Raw genomic sequence first — 21,116 nt, 5'->3', positions numbered from 1 at the left:
ATTGGTCAGTGGACACTCGGGCCGCCGTGTTTTACACACCTGGGGACCCTGACCTAATTTTAGATTATGTGCGCGATTGAACGCTCTCCTGTAGGCCCCTATTCATGAATGTTCCTAGGTTATACATGTATAGGTGTGTGTGTGTGTGTATGTGTAACATTGTTTAGCAGTTGGAGTTAAATGTTAATTATGGCTGTAGCAATTAGGAATACCATAGGCAGCCACTGTCTTAAAAACTCAGGTAATATAAAATGTATAGGATATGTTAATTATTGTTAAAGTGTTTGTCAATTTGATCGACTATTTCATGTACTAAGATAGTTACATGCATGTACTTTAGAATATAAAATCAATAGCCCAGGTACCCCGAACAGGCTAGGTTTGGAGTTCAAGTACATATATATACTCACAAATCTGAATATCACATGAATAACTGCAGTTAATATCGAACAATTCAATTTAAATGTCAAAGGGATTTTAAAAAATGTATAATACATTAATAATTGATTATTGCCCTCATGTTTGGCCACAGTGTGTGCTGGTCATTGAGGTCAAAGGTCACAATTTAGTTGGTGTATGTTATACTAGTTTATATATGGTGGCATAGTTCTTCTCCCTAGCTACATGTACATGAATGATAGATTAATGATGATCAACGTGCACGATCGAAATGCATGTCAGCATGCAAGATAATGATGTTTGCATGTACTTGTGAATTGTATGGTGGCACTGCCCACTACATGCAAGATAAAATAATATGCACGAAAACTGTGTCAACGGGCAAGGTGATATTATGCATGCATGCGATATAATTAAATTGACATTCAAGTTTACATATTTTGCCCTTTTTCTGATTTCAATATTAGAAATTTAACTGAAGCATTATCTGACAACGTAATGCAAGATACAATATAATTGATATATTGACATGTGATTTATGAATGTTAATATGTAATGTTATTATGTAGACATGCGACATATGATTGTTTCATAAGATACCAGTGAATTATACTATCATACACCATATTTATGTTAAAATTCTAACATAACTATGAATAACTGTTGTGTATGTGTACAATTTTTAAATTGCATGTGTCAGCATACCTATCTCGGTTTGTGGGTTTTTGGGGTATTTTAAAATTGTTAACTAGATACAAGGACTAATTTATAACTATTAATCCCGAGAACAAATTTAAATTAAAATGATCGAAGATAAGATAAGGAAGTTTTTAAGGAAAAATCATTTTCTTTTCCCTACAAACTGTCAGGTTCACTATTATGGGCAGTTTCCTCGAAGCGTGTTCGAAGCGATTTCTCCCAGGAACCCATTGGTCCCAAGGTTGTCACGCAAGTTCCTGGGCCCGAGTCCCTTCAACTGTTGACGCAACTTGATCAAATTCAGGTAAAACGATTTGTTCTACAATAGAATCACAATATCTTTGATGCCTGCGTGCTTCAAAATTTCGTCATCATTTACAAACTATCTTTTTACAGATAAAAATGCTCTTGATTTATATTGTTTTAAATATTTTATACAATACTGTACTCTCTTCACACACACTCGTTGTCATTTCATACATATACCGTATGAAGTAAACGTCGCATTGAATCCGCCTATAGGAAAATGTTGTTGTTGCATGTCCTAAGACAAAATGGTTTGTCTCTCTACAGAACACGGATGCCGTGGCTTTTTTCGCGGACTATGACAAAAGTTGTGGGAACTACATCGTAGACGCCGACGGCAACGTCATGCTTGACATGTTCACCCAGATGGCGTCCATTCCTGTTGGTAACACTCCTCCCCCTACCTCAAGATTGGTTACCTCCCCTTAAAAACACCCTTCTACACATTTACACACATGTACAAATAACACATGACAATTGTTCATCTTTTTCTAAAAAAAAAAAACAAAGTGTAACAAATATCGCGCCATTCATGTAGGAAAGCGTGTCATTATATAAATAGAGCCTGTTTGGGAGGGTAACTGTTGAAATTGACACCTCGAGACAACCATTGTCAACCGACGCGAGGCGGAGGTTGACAATGGTTTTCGAGGGGTGTCAATTTCAACAGTTACCCTCCCAAACAGACACTATTTATTTTATTATACTGAATATCTTAATTTTAAGGAAAATGTTACTGCTTTTATAAAAAAATGAAGTGAATTCTACGGCGAACCGTACGCGCATAATATACGCGCATGTAACAATTCGTTGAGTTTCCCATTGCCAAGTGCGTTGCTAACGCTGAGGGTAATAGAACGGATTACCAACTGCGTCAAAACCAATCAGATTTCAGTATTTAACATGAAAGTATAATAAGAAATCATAGTACACGTGCGTGTATATAAAGTTTCAGTATAGACACAAATCACATTCAAATACTTATATACAAATACATAAATACAAAACAACCTTGATATTTTCTAGGTTACAATCATCCAAAGCTAAAAGAAGTAATGAGTAAAAAAGAAAATTGGGTAAATATTTTGTTATTCTATTCATGAAAAAGAAATGTTATTTCTGTATTCATTTGAGTACAAATATGATAATCTAACTCTACATTACAAATATGCAGGCATCGATTTCGGAAAAAAAAAATGTTTGCCCAAAATTATTTTGGCCAAAAACTGATTGTTGTATTTCTGAGGCACAGCCACATAGGCTATTTTTCATTTTGAAAAAGAGGAATAACTCAATTCTAATATAGAGAAAATATGGTTATTTATTTGTTTATTTATTTTAATTTATTTTTATTTTTGGCGATAAAAATTAAAATACCTTAAGATATAATTTTTCTAGGCCTTCATGTTGCCTGATGCTAAGCCATACGCCGATTATTCTTGTTATAGCTTTAACATTTGACAATGCGATAGATACATCCTGCATTATTGAACGACATTTTTATTTTTTTCCCCAATTCACAGACCACCTTCGTCAACAGACCGGCGTTGGGTGTCTCTCCCCCGGGCGACTGGACAGAACTCCTCAATGGACAACTTTTATCAGTAATTTTCATTTACTACAGTATAAATAAGCTTTTTAATCGATTTCTACACCTGAAAAAATTACCTGGGTATTGCACTATTTTCGGCATTCATTAATTTTTTTAAACTTTCATCATTTATAATAATTCTCGATTTCTACACTGTTTCATTCGCCGTTTCTTTTATTAAAACACGTCAAACATAATGACGGAATACTAGCTATAGGTATCACGTTCTTCATACCAACATTTTTCGTTAAATAATGTTGGGTTTTATAGGTGGCACCTTTAGGCATGAAACAGGTACAGACAATGGCATGCGGTTCGTGCACGATAGAAAACGGACTGAAAGCCATGTTCATAGCCCATGAGGTGATTATAGACTTTCTGATTGATTTTAATTAATTGAAATTTTATAAATTTGCTATTTCAAGATTTATCAGTGTTTTATATCTATCAATACTTTGTTATTATAATAAAGCGACGTATGTTTTCAGAGGAGGCGGAGAGGGGGAGCGCCACCTACACCGGAGGAGATGTCCTCCTGCATGTGTAATCTTCCGCCAGGGAGCGCTGACATCACCATCTTGTCTTTCACTGGGGCCTCTCACGGGTGGACCCTAGGTCAGCTTTATGAAACATCTGTCTAATTCAGTTCTGTACAAATTATTTTGATGTAGAAATTTCTTCAAATTAAATGCACATGTACAGTTACACTCAAATATAGCGAACAAAAATATAGATACCTTACGGCTACATTGAAATTCTGCATGTCTGTGTCGCATGCAGCAAAATCTTTGTTATATTTCATTAAACAAATCGTATTCAGGGGCACAGGCAGCCAGCCATGCCAGCTGGCAGCAGAAGCTGGACTTGCGGAGCATGAAGTGGCCAGTGGTTGACTTTCCGTGTTTGAAATATCCTCTAGAAGAACACGAAAGAGAAAATCGACTAGAGGAGGGACGATCCCTCAGCGAGGTGAAATCTCAATCTAATCAAAATTAGATCCTTCACGCTCTCGTATTTGATATGTCGCTGTGAGGATCTCCCCACAGCGACATAGATCTCCTCAGAGCGAAATAGATCTCCTCATAGCGACATAGATCTCCTCACGGCGACATAGATCTCCTCACGGCGACATAGATCTCATCACAGCGACATAGATCTCCTCACAGCGACATATCAAATACGGGAGCGTGATAGCCTTGTACCCGAGGCCTTCTGAGTGCAAGCTTCGTGCTTGCTTTCGGAAGGCATCGGGTACTAGGCTAGGGAGCGTGAATTAAGGATCTAATTCTATTTAGATTGGGTCAAATCTAATGCATAGAACAGAATAATTTCTCGCAGCGCTTCTTGGCTCCTTCTTCTGTAAACTACTAGTACATGCATGAACATTTTTTGAAATACTAGTACATTTCAATTTATAGGAAAAGACCATACCCTTTTGAGGTTGATGTAGTCATTTTTTTTTTGCTGAAAGTTCGAATTCAGAGCTTCTAGTTGCAACTGAGCAAACTTAAGGAATGAATTTCAAAGCGAATGATGTTGGAAATAGCAATATTATACTCTGTCCCGAGTTTTTGCTTCCACCACTTTTTGCTTGATATTTCAATAATAGTAAATACCTTTGTGCTCAAACTACGTTCATCCACTAATATGAAAAATGTCCAGATTATCTGTTTTGAAACGCCCCCTCTACCGCTTCAGGTTTCAATACACATCCAAAAATTGAAAGTCTACGGAGATTTTGCATTGCATCAGCCATTAATAAGCCCGGATGATAATGTTAAAAAATTGCGCGATGTATTCCGAGTGTATTCCGAGTGGAGAAAAGATGTAAACATGTCCCATTACAAATCTCCGTAAGAAAATTGTTTTCGTTCCTGTGAAATTTTAAGAGTGAAACGGGATAATTGTTCAATGAAGATATCTTGGATATATTTCCTTTCATCGATTTCAATTGTATTTCTTTCACAGGTATGTGTATTTTTATCAAAAATCATCAAAAAGTGGTGGAAGCAATAACTTGGGACAGACTATATTCTAAATGATATTGTTTCGGGTACGATAAAAACCTATCTTTGCATAGATAAATTTTTCTGACAACGCTTGACATAATCTAGTGGGGTATAATACCGGGTAACCCTGATCAATTGATACATTTTTACTTGTGATCATCATAAAATGACTTAAATGTACATGCCTATTTAATTAATTTAAGAAAACAATTGGTAATAAATGGTTGTACTGTTGTGTAAAAAACATCTTCAATCGATATCGTATTTGTTCCCACTTCAGGTAGCTGACAAGATAGAGCGATATAAAAAAGATGGCCGCCCTGTGGCAGGATGCTGCGTGGAACCTGTTCAATCAGCAGGGGGAGATAACCACGCCAGTCCGTGGTTCTTCCAGCAACTACAGCAAATATGCAAAGAAGTATAAATAATGTTCAGCTATGCTTAATTGTAAACATTCTAAAATATATGCGTACAGTGTATATACATATGTATTTTGCAACATGCATGAGATCTCCACGAGAAGTTTTAAAAAATCTAATCGTTGCTGGCTAATATAAACTTACCGTGGTTTTTTTTATTTTCCTAAAAATCAATTTTCTAACATTTCTAAACGAATAAAACTACATGTATATAGCTGTATTGTAAAGCATCTCTAAAGATGATAGCTCTAAAATTGTATTATTATGCCTAAATTACATTCATTAGAATGGTGTAGCTCTTTTGATGGACGAAATCCAGACGGGATGTGGATCCACGGGAAAGTTTTGGGCCCACGAATATTTCCATCTCCCGGAGCCTCCGGATATCGTTGCTTTCGGTAAAAAGATGATGACTGGCGGGTTCTACTACAGAGAGGAAATGAGACCTCAGGAGGTAAAATTCAGTGTGCTTAGCTATACATGTATGTGTTATAGGGAAATAGGAGTTAGTAATACGTGTCTTACTTGCAACTTATTTCAACGGATTTAAGGAAAGTGCAGTGCACAGCACTTTTAGGACATGAAACGAAGTCCATGTGCTATGTTTAAAAGCGCTAAGTGCAGTAAACATATTTCGCCATGCACACATTGATCTTTTTTTCTATTGTGAAAGTGTATTGCAGGGCAGCAAATTTGTTCACGTTTTTCTTACCGTAGTAAAATGATGAAAGCTGTATATGAGTACATACATAGCTGGTTGGATATTAAAATCTCTAATCTTTTCATTGACGATCAAAAAGAAAAAAAGCTTCGAATCGGCCCTTTATAGAATGCATGTAGGACAAGTGATCAAGTACATGTACCGTATTATTATATAGTCATAACAAATAATTAGAGTGTTGCTTGTGTTTTTTGACAGCCTTTCCGAATATTTAACACGTGGGTCGGTGATCCCTCCAAGATCGTGTTGCTGCGAGCTGTACTAAGTACCATCAGAGATGAACACCTTTTGGACTTGGTATCAGACACCGGGGGCCACCTGTTGAAGGGGCTACGGGAACTAGAGGTTTTGTTCTGATATTCTATGACATATTTTAATATAAATTAAATATATGACATATATACAAAAGGTTTAAACAAAAGTTCTTACAACTTACGAAGTGAAGTGGGAAAACGTCCATCTTGGAATCCAAAAGATTGTCTTAATTGTAGGCCTGGTATATTTAAAATTTCTTAGTTCAAGAATATTTCTCTGTAACTCTTAATATTTAATTTTTTAGCTCAAATATCCCTTTTATGCTAGTAACGCGCGTGGACTCGGAACTCTCTGTTCTTTGGATTTTCCAAACACTTCCGAGAGAGACCAAATGATCATCGGTTTGCGGAACAGAGGTATATATGATATTATAGATAAATGAGCTTCAATTAAGTCAATGATTTACATGATTTTAAAAGCCAATACATAACAAACAGGATATAACATAATGATTAATTCAATCTTTTAAAGGTAAAGGGTAGCAATTTCTCATTAAGAATTCATTAAGTAAATAATATATCTTAAAAACCTTTTCTTAAATATACATGTATATCAATGTTAACAATCTCATAGCAATTTCTATTTATTTATTTATTTTAATTATTTCATTTATTATTAATATTCAGGTGTCAATACAGGTCCAGGTGGCGAGAGATCCCTCAGACTTCGGCCGTCCTTGACCTTCACTAAAGGTCACGCTGACATATTTTTAGAAATTTTGGAATCAACAATACAAAACAATTGCAATTTATGAATAAAGCTCAATTTTGCTACGTTGCATTATATTCCTTGTGTGCTTGATTTACTTAAGGAATAAGGAATCATTCTTTGAGTATTACGAGGTGATAATTTCGGTCGGGGCGGGATCAAATCCAATAAAGCCCGAACGGCTTCATGATAGATTTGATCACGCTCCGATCGAAATTATCACCTCATGATATTCAAAGAATGATTTCTTATTACTTATATATATATAATTTTAAGCCATCGTACGATCAAATAATTATTTAATTTTACATGTAGATAAGCAAACTCCGCTTGCGTCTCAATTCGGCGTCATTTGAAGTTATTGGTTAAAAAGTACAAAGTGTTATCAGAAGCAAATTAAAGACACTGGAAAATGTAAATATTTAAATGTATGCATATGGGTAGCAAAATACGGTAGGATTCATGCAGACAAAGTTGCTGATACCAAAGGTCTCTATCCTGATAATGAATGAGCGTCCGACATTTTTTCTTCTTCTTGCGTTATATAAAGCAACGTTTCAACTTTGGAATAGTATGGTACACCATATAATATCTCTTAATTAACGCTGCATATGGTCAACAAATTAACCGTCAAATCGGTCTAAAATTTTTAGATATGATTTAATTGTTTGGCTATATGAACTAACGGTATCATTCATATATAGTAAAACAAAATCCGTATATTTCACCTTTTGAATTTGGGTACATTCCTTTTTTATAAAGAGTTCTCGTTCTGAAAGAGATCAATAGATTTTAAAATTTTTAATTTTAGAGCTATCTTAGTATAAAATCCTTCACATTCTACATTGGAAACATTGGATATAAATGTATATTTGTACGTATAATTATCTTTTAAAAAAAGGTGAGATATATTCAATAGATGTGCGAGAAGGTGTGTTGGGGTAAAATGTCTGAAAATGTGTAAATTTGTGTCAACGGTAACTCGTGAATGTAAACTGCGCATTACGGCATTTTCCAATATTATCCGAATGACTGTTTTCATACCTATAGGCGAGGTAACGACATTACCCACAATGCATTATTACTGCACCGTCGCCATACTGGTAGAAGAAAAGTGAAAGAAAATTCTATACGTTTTGTATGCTTGTTAATGGTAATTAAGGTAATAGCTAACATGAATTCATCATTTCAATAACGTTTTAAGAAATAGGTGCATGTTTTATATGCGAAGACGTTGATGTTCATGTGTTTGGGCTGAATTGGCGCACTTGACAAAAACTGAAAAATCTACGCGTTGCCCTGAATAAGTCTGGTTATAATTTCAATCTTGTTAATTTTCAACATAAATATCTAAGCCTGTTTCTTTCTTTGTTATTGTAATAGATTCAATTTGGTAAAGATTGTCACGGGCTTATTCAGATTCTCTATCAGAGAAGCACATGTTTAAACCACAGGGGCTCGTCACGAAGTTTTTTCAACCTTTTATATTTTACACCTCTATACTATAAAATACACAAGGGAGGAATCAAAACTCGAAAAAATCGCTACCTCCCGATTTCGGTCGCCTCGTATTAATTCTTCTCGGACGTTAAACCCTGCACTCTAGGTATCATTAGATCGGGAAAGGACCATAGTTTTTAGGAATACCTGCAAAATTTAAACATCGGCAACAATTTTAGAAGTTTTCACGCATTTTCTTCCAGTTTAATCTCCGGTGACACTTTCTTCGATCAGATGTTGCGCTCTCATTGGTCAATTCAATATTGCTCAAGGTAACTCGTACGAGGACTTGTATTATAGAGGGATTTTCAAACGATATTCAAACTTGCTTTGATGCAAGAAATACATTGTCACGTCCTACCGAATCTCCGAGGTATGGTTAAAATATTTCTACATAAATATGAAAATTAATACATATACTCACCACGTAATAAGAACTTCTTCACTCATCATTTGAATATCCCTCTAAAATACGAGTCAACGTACGATTTATCTTGATCAACAAAATTAACCAATGAGAGCGCATGAATAAATTTGGTGCGCAACATCTGATCGAAGAAAGTGTCACCGGAGAGTAAACTGGAAGAAAATGCGTGAAAACTTCTAAAATTGTTGCCGATGTTTAAATTTTGCAGGTATCCCTAAAAACTATGGTCCTTCCCCGATCTAATGATACCTAGAGTGCAGGGTTTAACGTCCGAGAAGAATTAATACGATGCGACCGAAATCGGGAGGTAGCGATTTTTTCGAGTTTTGATTCCTCCCTTGTGTATTTTATAGTATAGAGGTGTTATATATAAAAGGTTGAAAAAACTTCGTGACGAGCCCCTGTGGTTTAAACTGCTAAAATCGTCCGATAAGGGTCTGGCTTCGCGGTAGATTACTCGAAGTACTTGGTGATAATCTATATGAACAATATAGCTAATCTTAAAAAAATTCATCTTTTAAATGATTTAGCTCTCAATTATACTCTTTTTAAGAAACTTGATTTCAAAGGATTTCAATCTTGGGTAACTAGACAACTTGTGTCCAATGTATTTAATATTTGCACATCATGAATCATGACACTCTAACTTGGGAATTTGTCAATAAGATATTTAAATTTTTTTTTGGGGGGGGGGGGGGTGGGGGGTGGGGATCAATTTGAAGTGGTGGATGGATTTGTTAACGGGAATTGCATGCAAGGGATTTTAAGCCCCAGGTCCTGTAATTTGATCTTATTAAGCTGTAGCTGCAGGTCTGTAGCTCCCGGTCTAAAAAAAAAATTCGAATGGACGACCTTGGAGCTACAGTGCCTCTTATAGTAAAAAGCTGCAATTTACGTCGCACAAAAAATTGCGCTAGTTTTTGACTGATTAAAGTAGTCCGAGTATCGAACTACGTCATAATACTGATTTTACAATATTGGTTCGACTTTTACAAAGCGTTTTAGATACCCGGTATTGATTTTGCTCTACATCGCTGTTGTAAACAATGGCAATAATAAGCAATTAGAGCGGTAATATATGTATTCTATGAGAGATAGGAATGATTAATGTTGAGAAACTCGATTCTGTTAAAGTAAAATGAAAAACGAAGTTTCTGATTGACCAGGATCTCAGGTATGCTTATATCTTCTTTGTTTTGACCCCCCCCCCCCCCCCCCCGAATTTTTCTTTTTCTTTTACTAAAACCGGTTTAAGTTTAGAGACAGAAGCTATTTCGAATTTAATAAATCGTCAATTAATTAATGTTTAATGATATCTAACATTGTTGACAGATCTAGGCAGAAAACTGTAGCAAAATGTGATTTTTACGGATTTTTTCGTCAGGGTCTACTTGGTTTAGAGCTTATAGCGTGAAAAGTAATCTGTCAACATATAATTTATTTTACCAAATCCTTTTTCTAAGATGTCAATCTATAGAATAAACAGCATGAATTTAAGTTTGAGTCCATAAAATAGTTAAAAAAATTACCAAACGCGATACTAGCAGTGCAGTTTTTGCATTCTATTTTGATACATCAGGTCCATAAAGCGTACTTACTTACACAAATTTGCTCAAAATTATTGATGAGATATGGCTTAAATAAAAATTAATACTCTATTTTCAATGTTCAGTTCTAATTTTCCCAAAATTGGTAATTATTTTTAGGAAAAACGGACGTCTGGCAAATTTCATAATTGTCAATAATTTTCGCAAGGGGGTACACCCGTCTGAGAGGTGATAACAAACAAACTAGCATGTAAACATACATATTTTATTTTGTATATGTATTGCTAGAATGTATATTTATCATTTAAAGCTAAGCTTTTAATGATTGAGCCCATTTAGTGCCGAGTATAGGACTACCTTAATCTTATTTCCGAACACATTCTGTTCATATCTTTGATTTCAAAAAATTTCTCGGACATTTTACTAAAGATATCATCACTTTACTTGCCTCTGATATTCTTTTAAACACCATTACCAGTCCCGTAAATTGAAGTGATGCAGTTTGTATACATGTTAAAATGTCAACTCTCGATCTCGACGTGAATTTAACATAACATTTTCCGGGGTCGATTTGTGTGTTTTGGGGAAAGTCTGAGGCAAGGAAAGAGACGATGTCAGTAGAAAATTGCATGAAGAATTTAATGGTACTAATTTTTTTCACAGAATTTGTGTGTAAATAAGGTTAATCAGTCCCAAACTAGTGCAATTTTTTGTGCGCCGTAAATTGCAGATTTTTACTATTTTTACTACTTACACTGTAGCTCCCAGGTCGTCCATCCGAATTTTTTTAGACCGGGAGCTACAGACCTGCAGCTAATTAAGCTGTAGACTCGTGTTTTCTTTCATGACAATGTGCTAGCCTAATAGATGCATGATATTTTCCTAAAACGAGACCTTTCATAAACATATGAACATTTTAATTGCAGTGAAATGGAACTTCACCCATTTGCCCTTCAGCAGGGTCAATTTGGATTTCACCAAGGCAATATAGGAATAATTAACATGAATCCCATGCAGTTCAACAACGGCGGGGAGGAATATGAAGAAGGAGAATACATCAATGAGAACTACGGCTATGAGGAAGGAGGGTATGACCTTTTACCTGGTCATCTGGGCCAGAAACAGAACATGGACAACCAGGCGGACTATGATAGAGAGAGGGACAGAGATAGGTATGTGTTGAGTTGTAGAGGAAGGGAAAGAAATGGCTTTAACTCCCTGCTGTAGTAATAGAATTAAAACTGCAAATTTGATGATAAGAAATAAAATTGTTATTTCTCAATGCAGATCAAGAAGGCGTGATAGAGACAGGGATGGACGCCGTAGAGATGAGAGGAGGTCGTCTCACGATCGTGACAGAAATCGTAGACGAGACCGGGATCGTGACAGGGACCGAGATAGAGGAAGGGATAGAAGAGACAGGGAGAGAAGTTCACACAGATCATCAGATGATGACAGGGTAAAAACTATAAACCTTTCACGATGGGTTTGAATATTTTTTTATGGATAGCACTTATTTATAGTTTCTGTAAATCTGAATATAAATTACTTAAATTCATGTGTATGTTGTAGGATTCAGACAGTCGTGATAGCTATCACAGGTCTGATCAGAGAGAGGATAGAGCGGGGGAGAAATGGATGACAGACACACCCACAAACACCATCCTGCTCCGAAATCTGCCGCCACAGGTGGAGGAAAAAGACGTAAGAAATTTAATGACGAACAACTAATTTTGGTTATTCCATAATTTTATTTGTCCTTGCCCAAATATCAAGATGATATGTGAAAGCCCTGTTGATTATAGGGTTCTTTTGTAGAATACATTCCATAGAACATTGATACATGGATATGTAATTAATTTGTGCATTCTTTGCTGTAGATTCGAGCAGAACTGATGATGTTTGGGGCACCTGTGCGCGATGTCCGTCTCATGAGAAGAAGTACAGGTAATGACAAATGTGAACCAGTATATATCACTCCATTATACATGTTCAGCAGTACTATAACAATTACTAGAGTTATAGTTGCAATAGTTACTCACTGTCAAGTATAATCTAATCTTATCGAAATAGATCCTGTTTTTAAGCTTTTAATGCAAAAAAGCTCTTGCAGTTTTTGAAGAAAGATTTTCATCAATTGTTAATGAATAAACAAGTGTAGTCAAATCATTTGTTTATAAAAAAAAAAAAATTGTAAAACTAAATATTAATAAATTGTTTAAAGATGACAAGGTAAACCTTATGTAAACATGTCACAAACATACAAGACTGTAACTGTTTTGTTACCCCCAACACTCGATGCGACAGAGGGTAAGTTGAGGAAATCTTGTGATGACCCTTGGTCCCAAACTTCTGACTAAGGGAGGATAACGCTGAATTTGTTGTGCCCCTCGTAAGATAAAGCTTTTTGTTCTAATGACATTTAAATCGTTGAACAGGTACCTCACGGGGCTTTGCATTTGTGGAGTTTCAGAGTGTGGCAGATGCCCAGCGGTGGATGGATCATTATCAGGTCAAAACAAATGTCTAGAGTGTACTGAAAGTCTAGGGAAAATGTATTTAGGTTTTCCTTTGGGGGGGGGGGGGGAGTTTGCATTAGTTTTTATCATGTGCAGCTAATGAAGGATAGGGATAAAGAAAGAGAAATGTAATTGATTGCGAAAACAAAATCAAACTCAGATGGGAAGTTCAGAATCTTTTTCTGTGCACTGGATTGGGAAGAATCATTATCTTAACTTGGTTTTCTTAAAGTTTTATAGTTTAGTCTAAAATGAAAGTACCTTTTAATGGTTACATGGGTTTATGTAACAAATGCTTCAGACGTAAACAGCATTATTTAATGAACCAATGAATGATAATAGGGAAATCAAAAAAATTATTAAAGTGAAAGGGAAGAAAAAATGAAAATCAGATACTTGTACATGGTATGCATATGTAATAACCACAAACTATTGAACAATTTGAGCTTGTGACTTATCAGTATTATAGCCCTTACTTGGTTTTCATGAATGAGAGGGGTCAGCTAGGACTGGAATGTGACAGTTAGCTAATGACTAAACTAATGATTAACTGTTTTACAATTTAACGCTTTGTTCTTTCTTTCCCTTTTCTCTGAAAATTACATGTTGTGTTTTATTTGCGAATTTTTCCCTTGACCCACAATAGATGAATTTGATATGTTGCAGCATGCTTTCTCATGCTTGTTTTCAATGCTCTTAATGTTACAAAGACTACAAATGTATGTACGACACTTGACAAAGGATCCCAGCCTAACATTGCAGTGGCCAATCCCTCATGACCCCATGGACTTGTCTCCCAAGCCAAGAGCGTTATCTTCATCATCTGTCTGTCTATTGCAGGGCGTGCTTAACATCCAGAACCATTACTCAGCCACCATGCACTACAGCACCCCAAAGACGCCTGACAAGGGCCCCATCCACAAGACAGACTGGACCTGTAGCAAGGTAATGATGCCCGCTGGTGGGGTGGCCAGACACCTGGCTGGTGTGTCAGTGTTAGGGAGGGGCTAGAATCTAGGGTGGGAAGGGGGGATGGAGGAGGGTTTTTTTTCGTTTTTTTTTTTTAATTTGAATTTTTTTTCTACAGTAGAGCAAAATGCAGTTGCACACACAAACTACACATTTTAAGCTGTAATGTGAACTTAAATTTAAAATTTGTTATCTACTGTGGAATTGGGTTATTTTCTTAAATGTGGTGTCAAGTTGTTTGAAAATGATATTTAATAAAAAAAAAAACAAAAAACAAGGGAATGGTGAGTATGAAAACAAAACTACACAAAACTCCAATCAAATACACAAACAAATTATAAACTTTTGTTTACTTTTTGTACAATGAATGTAAAATAATAACTAGGATAATTTAAATTTCTATGTAAATTTCTTGACTTTTAGTGTGGCGTCCATAATTTCAAGAGAAGGGATCACTGTTTCAAGTGCACTTTGTCGCGAGAAGGTAGAGTATATCATACACTTGGAGATTTGTCAGGTGTGCTGCTCTCAATGGGCATGGGCAAAGAACAATAGGGGAAGGGGTGTTAAAATGCTTCAAATCAGTGATACAAGATCTTAGAGGCACAATTTCTGAAAGATTAAAGTTTAAAACTCAAACAAGTTTTTAAAAATGATGTAGGTGAAATGAAAACAAAAAGAAATAGTTGATTGAGATTTGAGAAATTAAGTGATTTAGTGGGTGTTTGACTAGAAATAAGTCAAGTAAGACATATTTAATTTACGAAATGTATTATTCGACACTGTATCGATTATGTTGAAAGAATGAATTTAATTAGCAAGAGTGTAGAAAATGATTGCAGAAGAAATATCAGGGTGTGTGTCTTTGTAATGAGAGATGGTGAATGCGATTGCCATTGGCATTTATAGAGAGAAAGAATGTGGAAAGATATATGCTTCCAATTCCTGTATTTGGCATTGTGTAAATTGAATGGGATGAAAAAAGGGTAGACCCAGAGAAAGATCAGGGGACTGCACAAAATCAGGCTGGTGGATGCAGTATTTGTGTTGAGTAGATGTAAAACATACTGTTTTGTATTTCAGAGTCTGAGAGGAAACAGGAAGGGGATGGCTTTGACCAGGTCGGCACAAATCCATGCAACAGTAAGTAACTTGGAGCATAGCTAACCAGGTCTATCGATTTTTATTTGTTGAAAAAGTAATGAGATACCCATTATGATTTTTTTTCATTTGGATATCATTTTAACCTTTTTGCCTTATTTGTGTATAGAGTGTACATTTGCTTTTCTGCTGTGTTTTAGCCTTAATTTTGCGAGGATTAGATGCTTTGACAACTGAGGACAACATCTTGCACGTAATGAGTCAGATCACCACTTTCCCTCTGAAGAATGTTCAGATCATCCGTGATGATGCCACGAACACGTCCAAGGGGTTCGGGTTCATGGAGCTGAACACTGTCAATGAGGCGTCTCAGCTGATGGACCAGTTCAATAACCACGTTCCACTTGAAGTGGACGGCAAACAGCTGCTGGTGAATTATGCCAAAAATACATTCTCCACTGTGTGAGTAATGGTGGATTAATATCCTGGTGGATGCTTCTCATTAAAACTTTTTCTGCTCTAAATTATGAAAACAATATGTAGACTACCAGAGTAATACTTGCATTTCATTCATGTCTTGAAATAAAACACTAAATATACAATTAGCTTTTACAATTAAAGCTGCCTGAAAATTGAAGTAAATTACAGTTTGAACTTTTGTTTAACAGGATGGCCACAATAAGTGCTGCTGCAAGCCAGTTGGGTACAGCTCAGGTATATATCTAGTTTAAAAGGTGTTTAAGATTTATCAATGCTTAGATAAACATTAAATGAGAATTAAAAACTACAGTCTACTTGGGCAAAAGTTTTGATAAATAACCTGCTGAAGCCAGTTTTTCATAAATTATCATCCATGACGATGTGTTGTTGTAGGGCCAGGGCTGGGCTTACAACCAAGCCAACCAACAGGGTTTCTATGATCAGAACTATTATCAGGGTACAGACTACAACCAGGCAGCCTACAATCAATACTACGAGGGCACGCAGAGTAAGTTCCTCCATTAAAAGGAAGCCCAAACTGTGTACACATGTTGACAAAAAACATGGGTTTTTCTAAAGTCCAGTAACTCGGGTTTAATAATGTACTTAGCATCAATTTTTGTTAATTATGTAATTTGTGTCACGGAAATGTAGATAAGTTGACAATGGTCTTGTGATCTTGTCGGTAAAATGTGTCGTAACAAATCTTATTCCAGTGAACATTTAACTTAGTAAATAAACTCAACAACAAAATCAACAAAAACTAGAATATATTACCAAATATTTTGAACACTAAGTACATGTAGTAGTATTCTGCAGCCAATTTTAATAACATCACATGCCATAAAGGTTTTAACATGTTTTTGAAGGCACATGACACGGCAAATGTTCTAATGTTTTTGGACAGTTTAATAGGGAAATAAGGGACTCAGGTTGTGCTCCTATTTTTCAGCGGATTCTACAAATGCAGCAGCAGCTGTAGCCCAGGCAGCCATCAATAAATCCCTGGCAGCCAAGGCTACCCCACAACAGAAAAAGGTCAGTCTCCATACAATAAAGAACAAACACTTTCTGTTGCCATCATTTGCCTTGTTTAATTGTGATTTTATTGACTGTACAGGGCCAGACCAAAGAACCTCCTCAGGCGCCAACTCAAGAGCAGATTGCTGCCCAGGATTACCCAACATATCGTATGTATTCCACAAAATTTGATATTTTCTCTAAGAATTGCATTGGTGTTTTGCACAACCTAGAGCCTATGTCTAGCCTCAATGGTGACTTAGGTGTAGAAGTTGTGCCAAAGAAATATCCACACACATTCTGTTTGTGACGGCCGACCTATTTGGTCGTCATTCATGTTGTTTTGGAACATTGAATTTATGGGTAAACTGTGAACACTTTTAATTTAATGAAGTATATTTGTGGGCATCAATTTTCATGGATTTAATGGATGAAAATTGCAGTTTTAAGGATATATAAATTTATAGCAAATAATCATATAAGTGCAAAATGTTAACAGATATTGCATATATTCATGGATCAACTTAATAACAAAATCCAAGAAAACTGGTTTTTAAATGAATATTGATAAACTAAGTGTTTCAAGAAATTTAAGGTTTCCTGAACTAAAATTCGTCCAAAACTCTTTGCTTTTGTAAAAATATGCAAGGTCAATTGTTAAGATATGCAAGTAAAATATAGCGTTATAGTTTAACTTTTATCTAAAAATTGAGCCAAATAAATATTGATAGGCATATTTTCTCAATAAACGTTAGGTTTAGACTTTATATGCATGTAATATAGCTGTATGCACAATTCTGGAGCCAAAGTCGAGCCTCTCTGGAGACGTGAGGTGTACAGACGGTGCTATATAAATTACCAGGATTGAGTACCACGGGTAGTGGTCAAATACTAGGTCACTGCTCATGAAGTTGTTGGAACAGATAGTTTCAATCTCTTTCTATAGTGGGATCATACTCTAACTGTTTTGAATAAAATATTTATGAAAGGAATTAAACAAAATAACGTTAGATATTCTGATAATGATTATCCCTTCCAATGCCAAGTTTTTCACATATATTGAATATGACTTGGTTATTATACTATGCTGCATAAGTTGAGTTTTGCTGGGGGTAGGGGTCATGTGGAAAATAGAATAGGAAAATATTATACAAAGTTTTGTTGGAATTTACTTTGTTTAAAGTTATTGATGATGTGTATTGTTCCCGTAGCTCCCCCTGACGTGTCTACGTACCAGTACGAGGAAACCTCTGGGTACTACTATGACCCCCTCACAACCTTGTACTATGACGCCAACTCCCAGTACTATTACAATGCTCAGACAGGCCAGTTCCTGTACTGGGACGCAGAGAAGTCAACCTACTTACCAGCCCCCACTGGGCATGGAGCCACCCCAGCAAGCGAGGGGGAGGGAACATTAGAGAAGAAGAATAAAAAGGAGGAAAAGAAGGAGAAGAATAAAATGGCAAAGAAAATAGCTAAAGTGAGTTGATAAACTTCACAGTGCAGATGGTGTATGTGTGCGGATAAAATTTGTATCCGAGTGAATCTCATCCTGCATGTTGAAATTGTTTCTTTTAGATGACATACTAAAATTTAAGTGTTTCTTTTAGATGACATACTAAAATTTAAGTGTATTACATTGGTGGAGGTATTTTGACTGTTTTTGTTCTGTTTAAAAGGACATGGAAAAATGGGCTCAGACCATGAATAAGCAAAAAGAGGCAATGAAAGGCTTTAATGCAGCACTGAAAGCTATGAATGGACCTAATGAAAGGAAAGAATCAGCCACTGCTGATGCAGGCTATGCCATTCTGGAGAAAAGTGTAAGTCACTGAAAATTACACATCTTCGAAGTTTTCATTTCAATTAGCAATGTTAATATTTATTGTAAAATAAACAGTTTACTTTTAAATTTAAAATACTTCATTGAAATAAATTAATTGTTTGCTTTTCCAGGCTAAGGGAGGTTTAGAGGACAAGAAGTTGATGCCTCCACCAACAGTAGCTGTACGTATTGACTATACAACACATCACAAATCTTGTCCCTTCATCTTGAGAAGTAGAAATACAGTCACATTTGCACAGCTCATAATGAAATCTCTCTGTTGTCTTTATTACAGACTAACTCGCCCAGCCAGGGGTCGGGCGGTGGTAAGCCCGGTCTGGTGGCATCCTACGGTGGTGACAGCGATGAGGAGGAGCCCGGTGATGACGACTCTGGAATCCTGGACGAGAGCCGACTGACGGACTGGAACAAGCTGGCCTGTCTGCTGTGTAAGAGACAGTTCCAGACCAAGGAGATCCTCATAAAGCACCAGCAGATGTCTGACCTCCACAAGGTATCATAAAATATAACTATGTTTTAACATGTTTGATAGGCTTGGTGTTAACTTCTATATTCTACATACACAAGGTATCCCAAAACTTTTAATATGACCCCACATGATGAAATCAAGCCTAGTTGCTAGATGATGCCTTGTTGGTTTTGTTTATCACGAGATAAATATGAGCTAATCAGTAGTGAAAATATGTTTGATGTATGTGGGGTTTTTTCTTCAATGTTTCACTATTATCAAACTCTTCTCTTTTTAGTCCATTGCCCAAGAACTGATGAGATGTCTTGTCAAATTTGTATATTGTTGTTCAAGTCCCTTGTTTTAACATTAAGTTTAGGGACTATAAGTGGAAAATATATGGTCTTCATTTGGACTAGTTGATCATCCTTGTAATCATTATATTTTTCAGCAAAATTTAGAAAATCTTGTGAAGATGAAGGCTGCAGCAGGTGGGAATGACTCGGGACAGTTTCAAGTAAGCGCTAATGACTGAATGAAATATGTTTGAATTATGTTGTATTATTATGCAGCAGAAGAATGTGATTGGTACGTTATGTATGGGTTTCTTTTTACACAGTATCGAGACAGAGCCAAGGAGAGACGTGACAAGTACGGGATTCCCCCTCCCCCAGAACCCCGACACAAGAGACCAGATCTTCCCGTGCCGTAAGTTGTGAAATTATCCTCATGTAATGTGGCATCAGAGAGCAAAAGCATTTCTTAATGCTTGTATGTTTTCAAAATTTCTTCTCAATTGCAGATTTATTTTAATTAAGTGTGAAACAATGGACTCTTGAGATAATCCTAACTGGTCACTTTTTAGGTATGAACAGCCTACCAAGTCTGGTATCGGAGGAGACAACATAGGCAATAAGCTATTACAGAAGATGGGCTGGAAGGCTGGCAAAGGGCTGGGCAAGTCTGGACAGGGCATCGTCAACCCCATCGAGGTCAGTATACTATAGAGAAATCTATTGTCAAGTTTTTTGTGAAGAGATGATCTCTTCACTTGATAGTCATATCTGTCAGCTTGATCAATGAATGGAAAAAAATTTGTTGATACTAAAAATTGACTAAAAGATAAAAAATACATCTATTTAGCAAAAGAATTTGCGATCCTTTGTTGTCTCTTGGATATATATTGATAGATATAAAAGGAAAAGAAATTTAAGTATTGATGATTGAATAATAATTGGTCTTTAATTTCTCGGACTGCAAGCACATACTTAGAGATGGGGTTCATTCCTTTGTTGTAGGCTGAGAGGAGAGCCCAGGCGGCTGGACTAGGGATGAGAGGAGCTAACTATGGCACGACCGCCGGCGATGATTACAGGGAGTCCGTCAAGAAAACCATGTTTGCCAGATATCATGAAATGGACTCCTGATGAAACACTGATGCTAGAGTGACTGTGTATGTGTATTATATAGGAAGCTTGTGTATGGATGTGCTTAAAAGGAACTGGGAAATGCAAGGAATTCTGTTCTAACCAATACAGACCTAAAAAGGGTGTACTGTTGTTGAAGGAATTCTTCAATTATTAATCATTTCATTTTGCGTATGACCTTTGATATCTGTGATTTTAATTTGAACTCGTTATGTTAAAAAGATACTTTTAAGAATCAGGTGATGATTGATAAAGAATTGGAGAATGCCAATAGTATTCTACCATTGTAAATATATAAATGCAGCAATAAAAATCATTACGAAAGAAATTCAACTGTTTTACTGTTTAAATGGTGATCTTATTATCTACTTATTGATAATTAATGTGAATTTAAAACTGATCTATTTTGTCTTGATCTTTAACTTATATTTTAGATAGTGCAATGTAAATGAAATTAAACGATTGCAAGAACGACTCATTGGCAAAGAAAGACAAAAATTTTCAATTGAGTAAAATATAAGCGTCAAACTGCTTTTTCTGTTTGATAGTGCACAGCTCAAGTGCCTCAGACCATCTAATTCAATATCTGACAAAAAGTCAGAATTTGCTGCTTAATAATAAAAATTCATATTAAGTTAAAACTATGAGCGCCAATCAGAACG

General features: G+C 36.0%; 2 protein-coding genes across 2 annotated transcripts; both read left to right on the top strand.

The window, feature by feature from the left end:
• Positions 1-104: 104 nt before the first annotated feature.
• Positions 105-7,237, top strand: LOC128161330 (4-aminobutyrate aminotransferase, mitochondrial-like). The gene is made up of 13 exons (XM_052824606.1): positions 105-241; positions 1,269-1,402; positions 1,672-1,789; positions 2,431-2,480; positions 2,928-3,008; positions 3,266-3,358; positions 3,484-3,610; positions 3,816-3,964; positions 5,285-5,422; positions 5,710-5,877; positions 6,343-6,489; positions 6,704-6,815; positions 7,086-7,237. The coding sequence occupies exons 1-13, from the start codon at positions 181-183 to the stop codon at positions 7,211-7,213; spliced, it is 1,506 nt and encodes a 501-aa protein (XP_052680566.1). The 5' UTR covers positions 105-180; the 3' UTR covers positions 7,214-7,237.
• A 970-nt stretch (positions 7,238-8,207) lies between these two features.
• On the top strand, positions 8,208-21,099 carry LOC128161324 (RNA-binding protein 5-like). Its single transcript, XM_052824585.1, has 22 exons — positions 8,208-8,329; positions 11,568-11,813; positions 11,929-12,100; positions 12,214-12,345; positions 12,522-12,588; positions 13,080-13,153; positions 14,001-14,105; positions 14,553-14,613; positions 15,213-15,272; positions 15,431-15,692; positions 15,899-15,944; positions 16,104-16,218; positions 16,663-16,748; positions 16,831-16,900; positions 17,942-18,213; positions 18,413-18,556; positions 18,690-18,740; positions 18,854-19,072; positions 19,479-19,544; positions 19,647-19,735; positions 19,893-20,019; positions 20,326-21,099. Exons 2-22 carry the CDS (start codon positions 11,572-11,574, stop codon positions 20,452-20,454), a joined length of 2,589 nt encoding a protein of 862 aa, XP_052680545.1. The 5' UTR covers positions 8,208-8,329; positions 11,568-11,571; the 3' UTR covers positions 20,455-21,099.
• The last annotated feature ends 17 nt before the right edge of the window (positions 21,100-21,116 follow it).

Source organism: Crassostrea angulata, chromosome 8 (genome assembly GCF_025612915.1).
Source record: "Crassostrea angulata isolate pt1a10 chromosome 8, ASM2561291v2, whole genome shotgun sequence".
NCBI lineage: Eukaryota > Metazoa > Mollusca > Bivalvia > Ostreida > Ostreidae > Magallana > Magallana angulata.
The sequence above is the reverse complement of the archived record's forward strand: the minus strand, read 5'-3'. Positions and strand labels throughout refer to the sequence as shown.

What these genes read in the sequence shown, in the direction of transcription:
- LOC128161330 (XM_052824606.1), top strand. Translation starts at nt 181, where the DNA reads ATGTTAATTATGGCTGTAGCAATTAGGAATACCATAGGCAGCCACTGT. An exon ending in TACAGCAAATATGCAAAGAA is followed by an intron (nt 5,423 to 5,709) that starts GTATAAATAATG and finishes TACATTCATTAG; the next exon opens with AATGGTGTAGCTCTTTTGAT. An exon ending in AGGAAATGAGACCTCAGGAG is followed by an intron (nt 5,878 to 6,342) that starts GTAAAATTCAGT and finishes GTTTTTTGACAG; the next exon opens with CCTTTCCGAATATTTAACAC.
- LOC128161324 (XM_052824585.1), top strand. Translation starts at nt 11,572, where the DNA reads ATGGAACTTCACCCATTTGCCCTTCAGCAGGGTCAATTTGGATTTCAC. An exon ending in CAGACTGGACCTGTAGCAAG is followed by an intron (nt 14,106 to 14,552) that starts GTAATGATGCCC and finishes CTTGACTTTTAG; the next exon opens with TGTGGCGTCCATAATTTCAA. An exon ending in ATGACTCGGGACAGTTTCAA is followed by an intron (nt 19,545 to 19,646) that starts GTAAGCGCTAAT and finishes CTTTTTACACAG; the next exon opens with TATCGAGACAGAGCCAAGGA.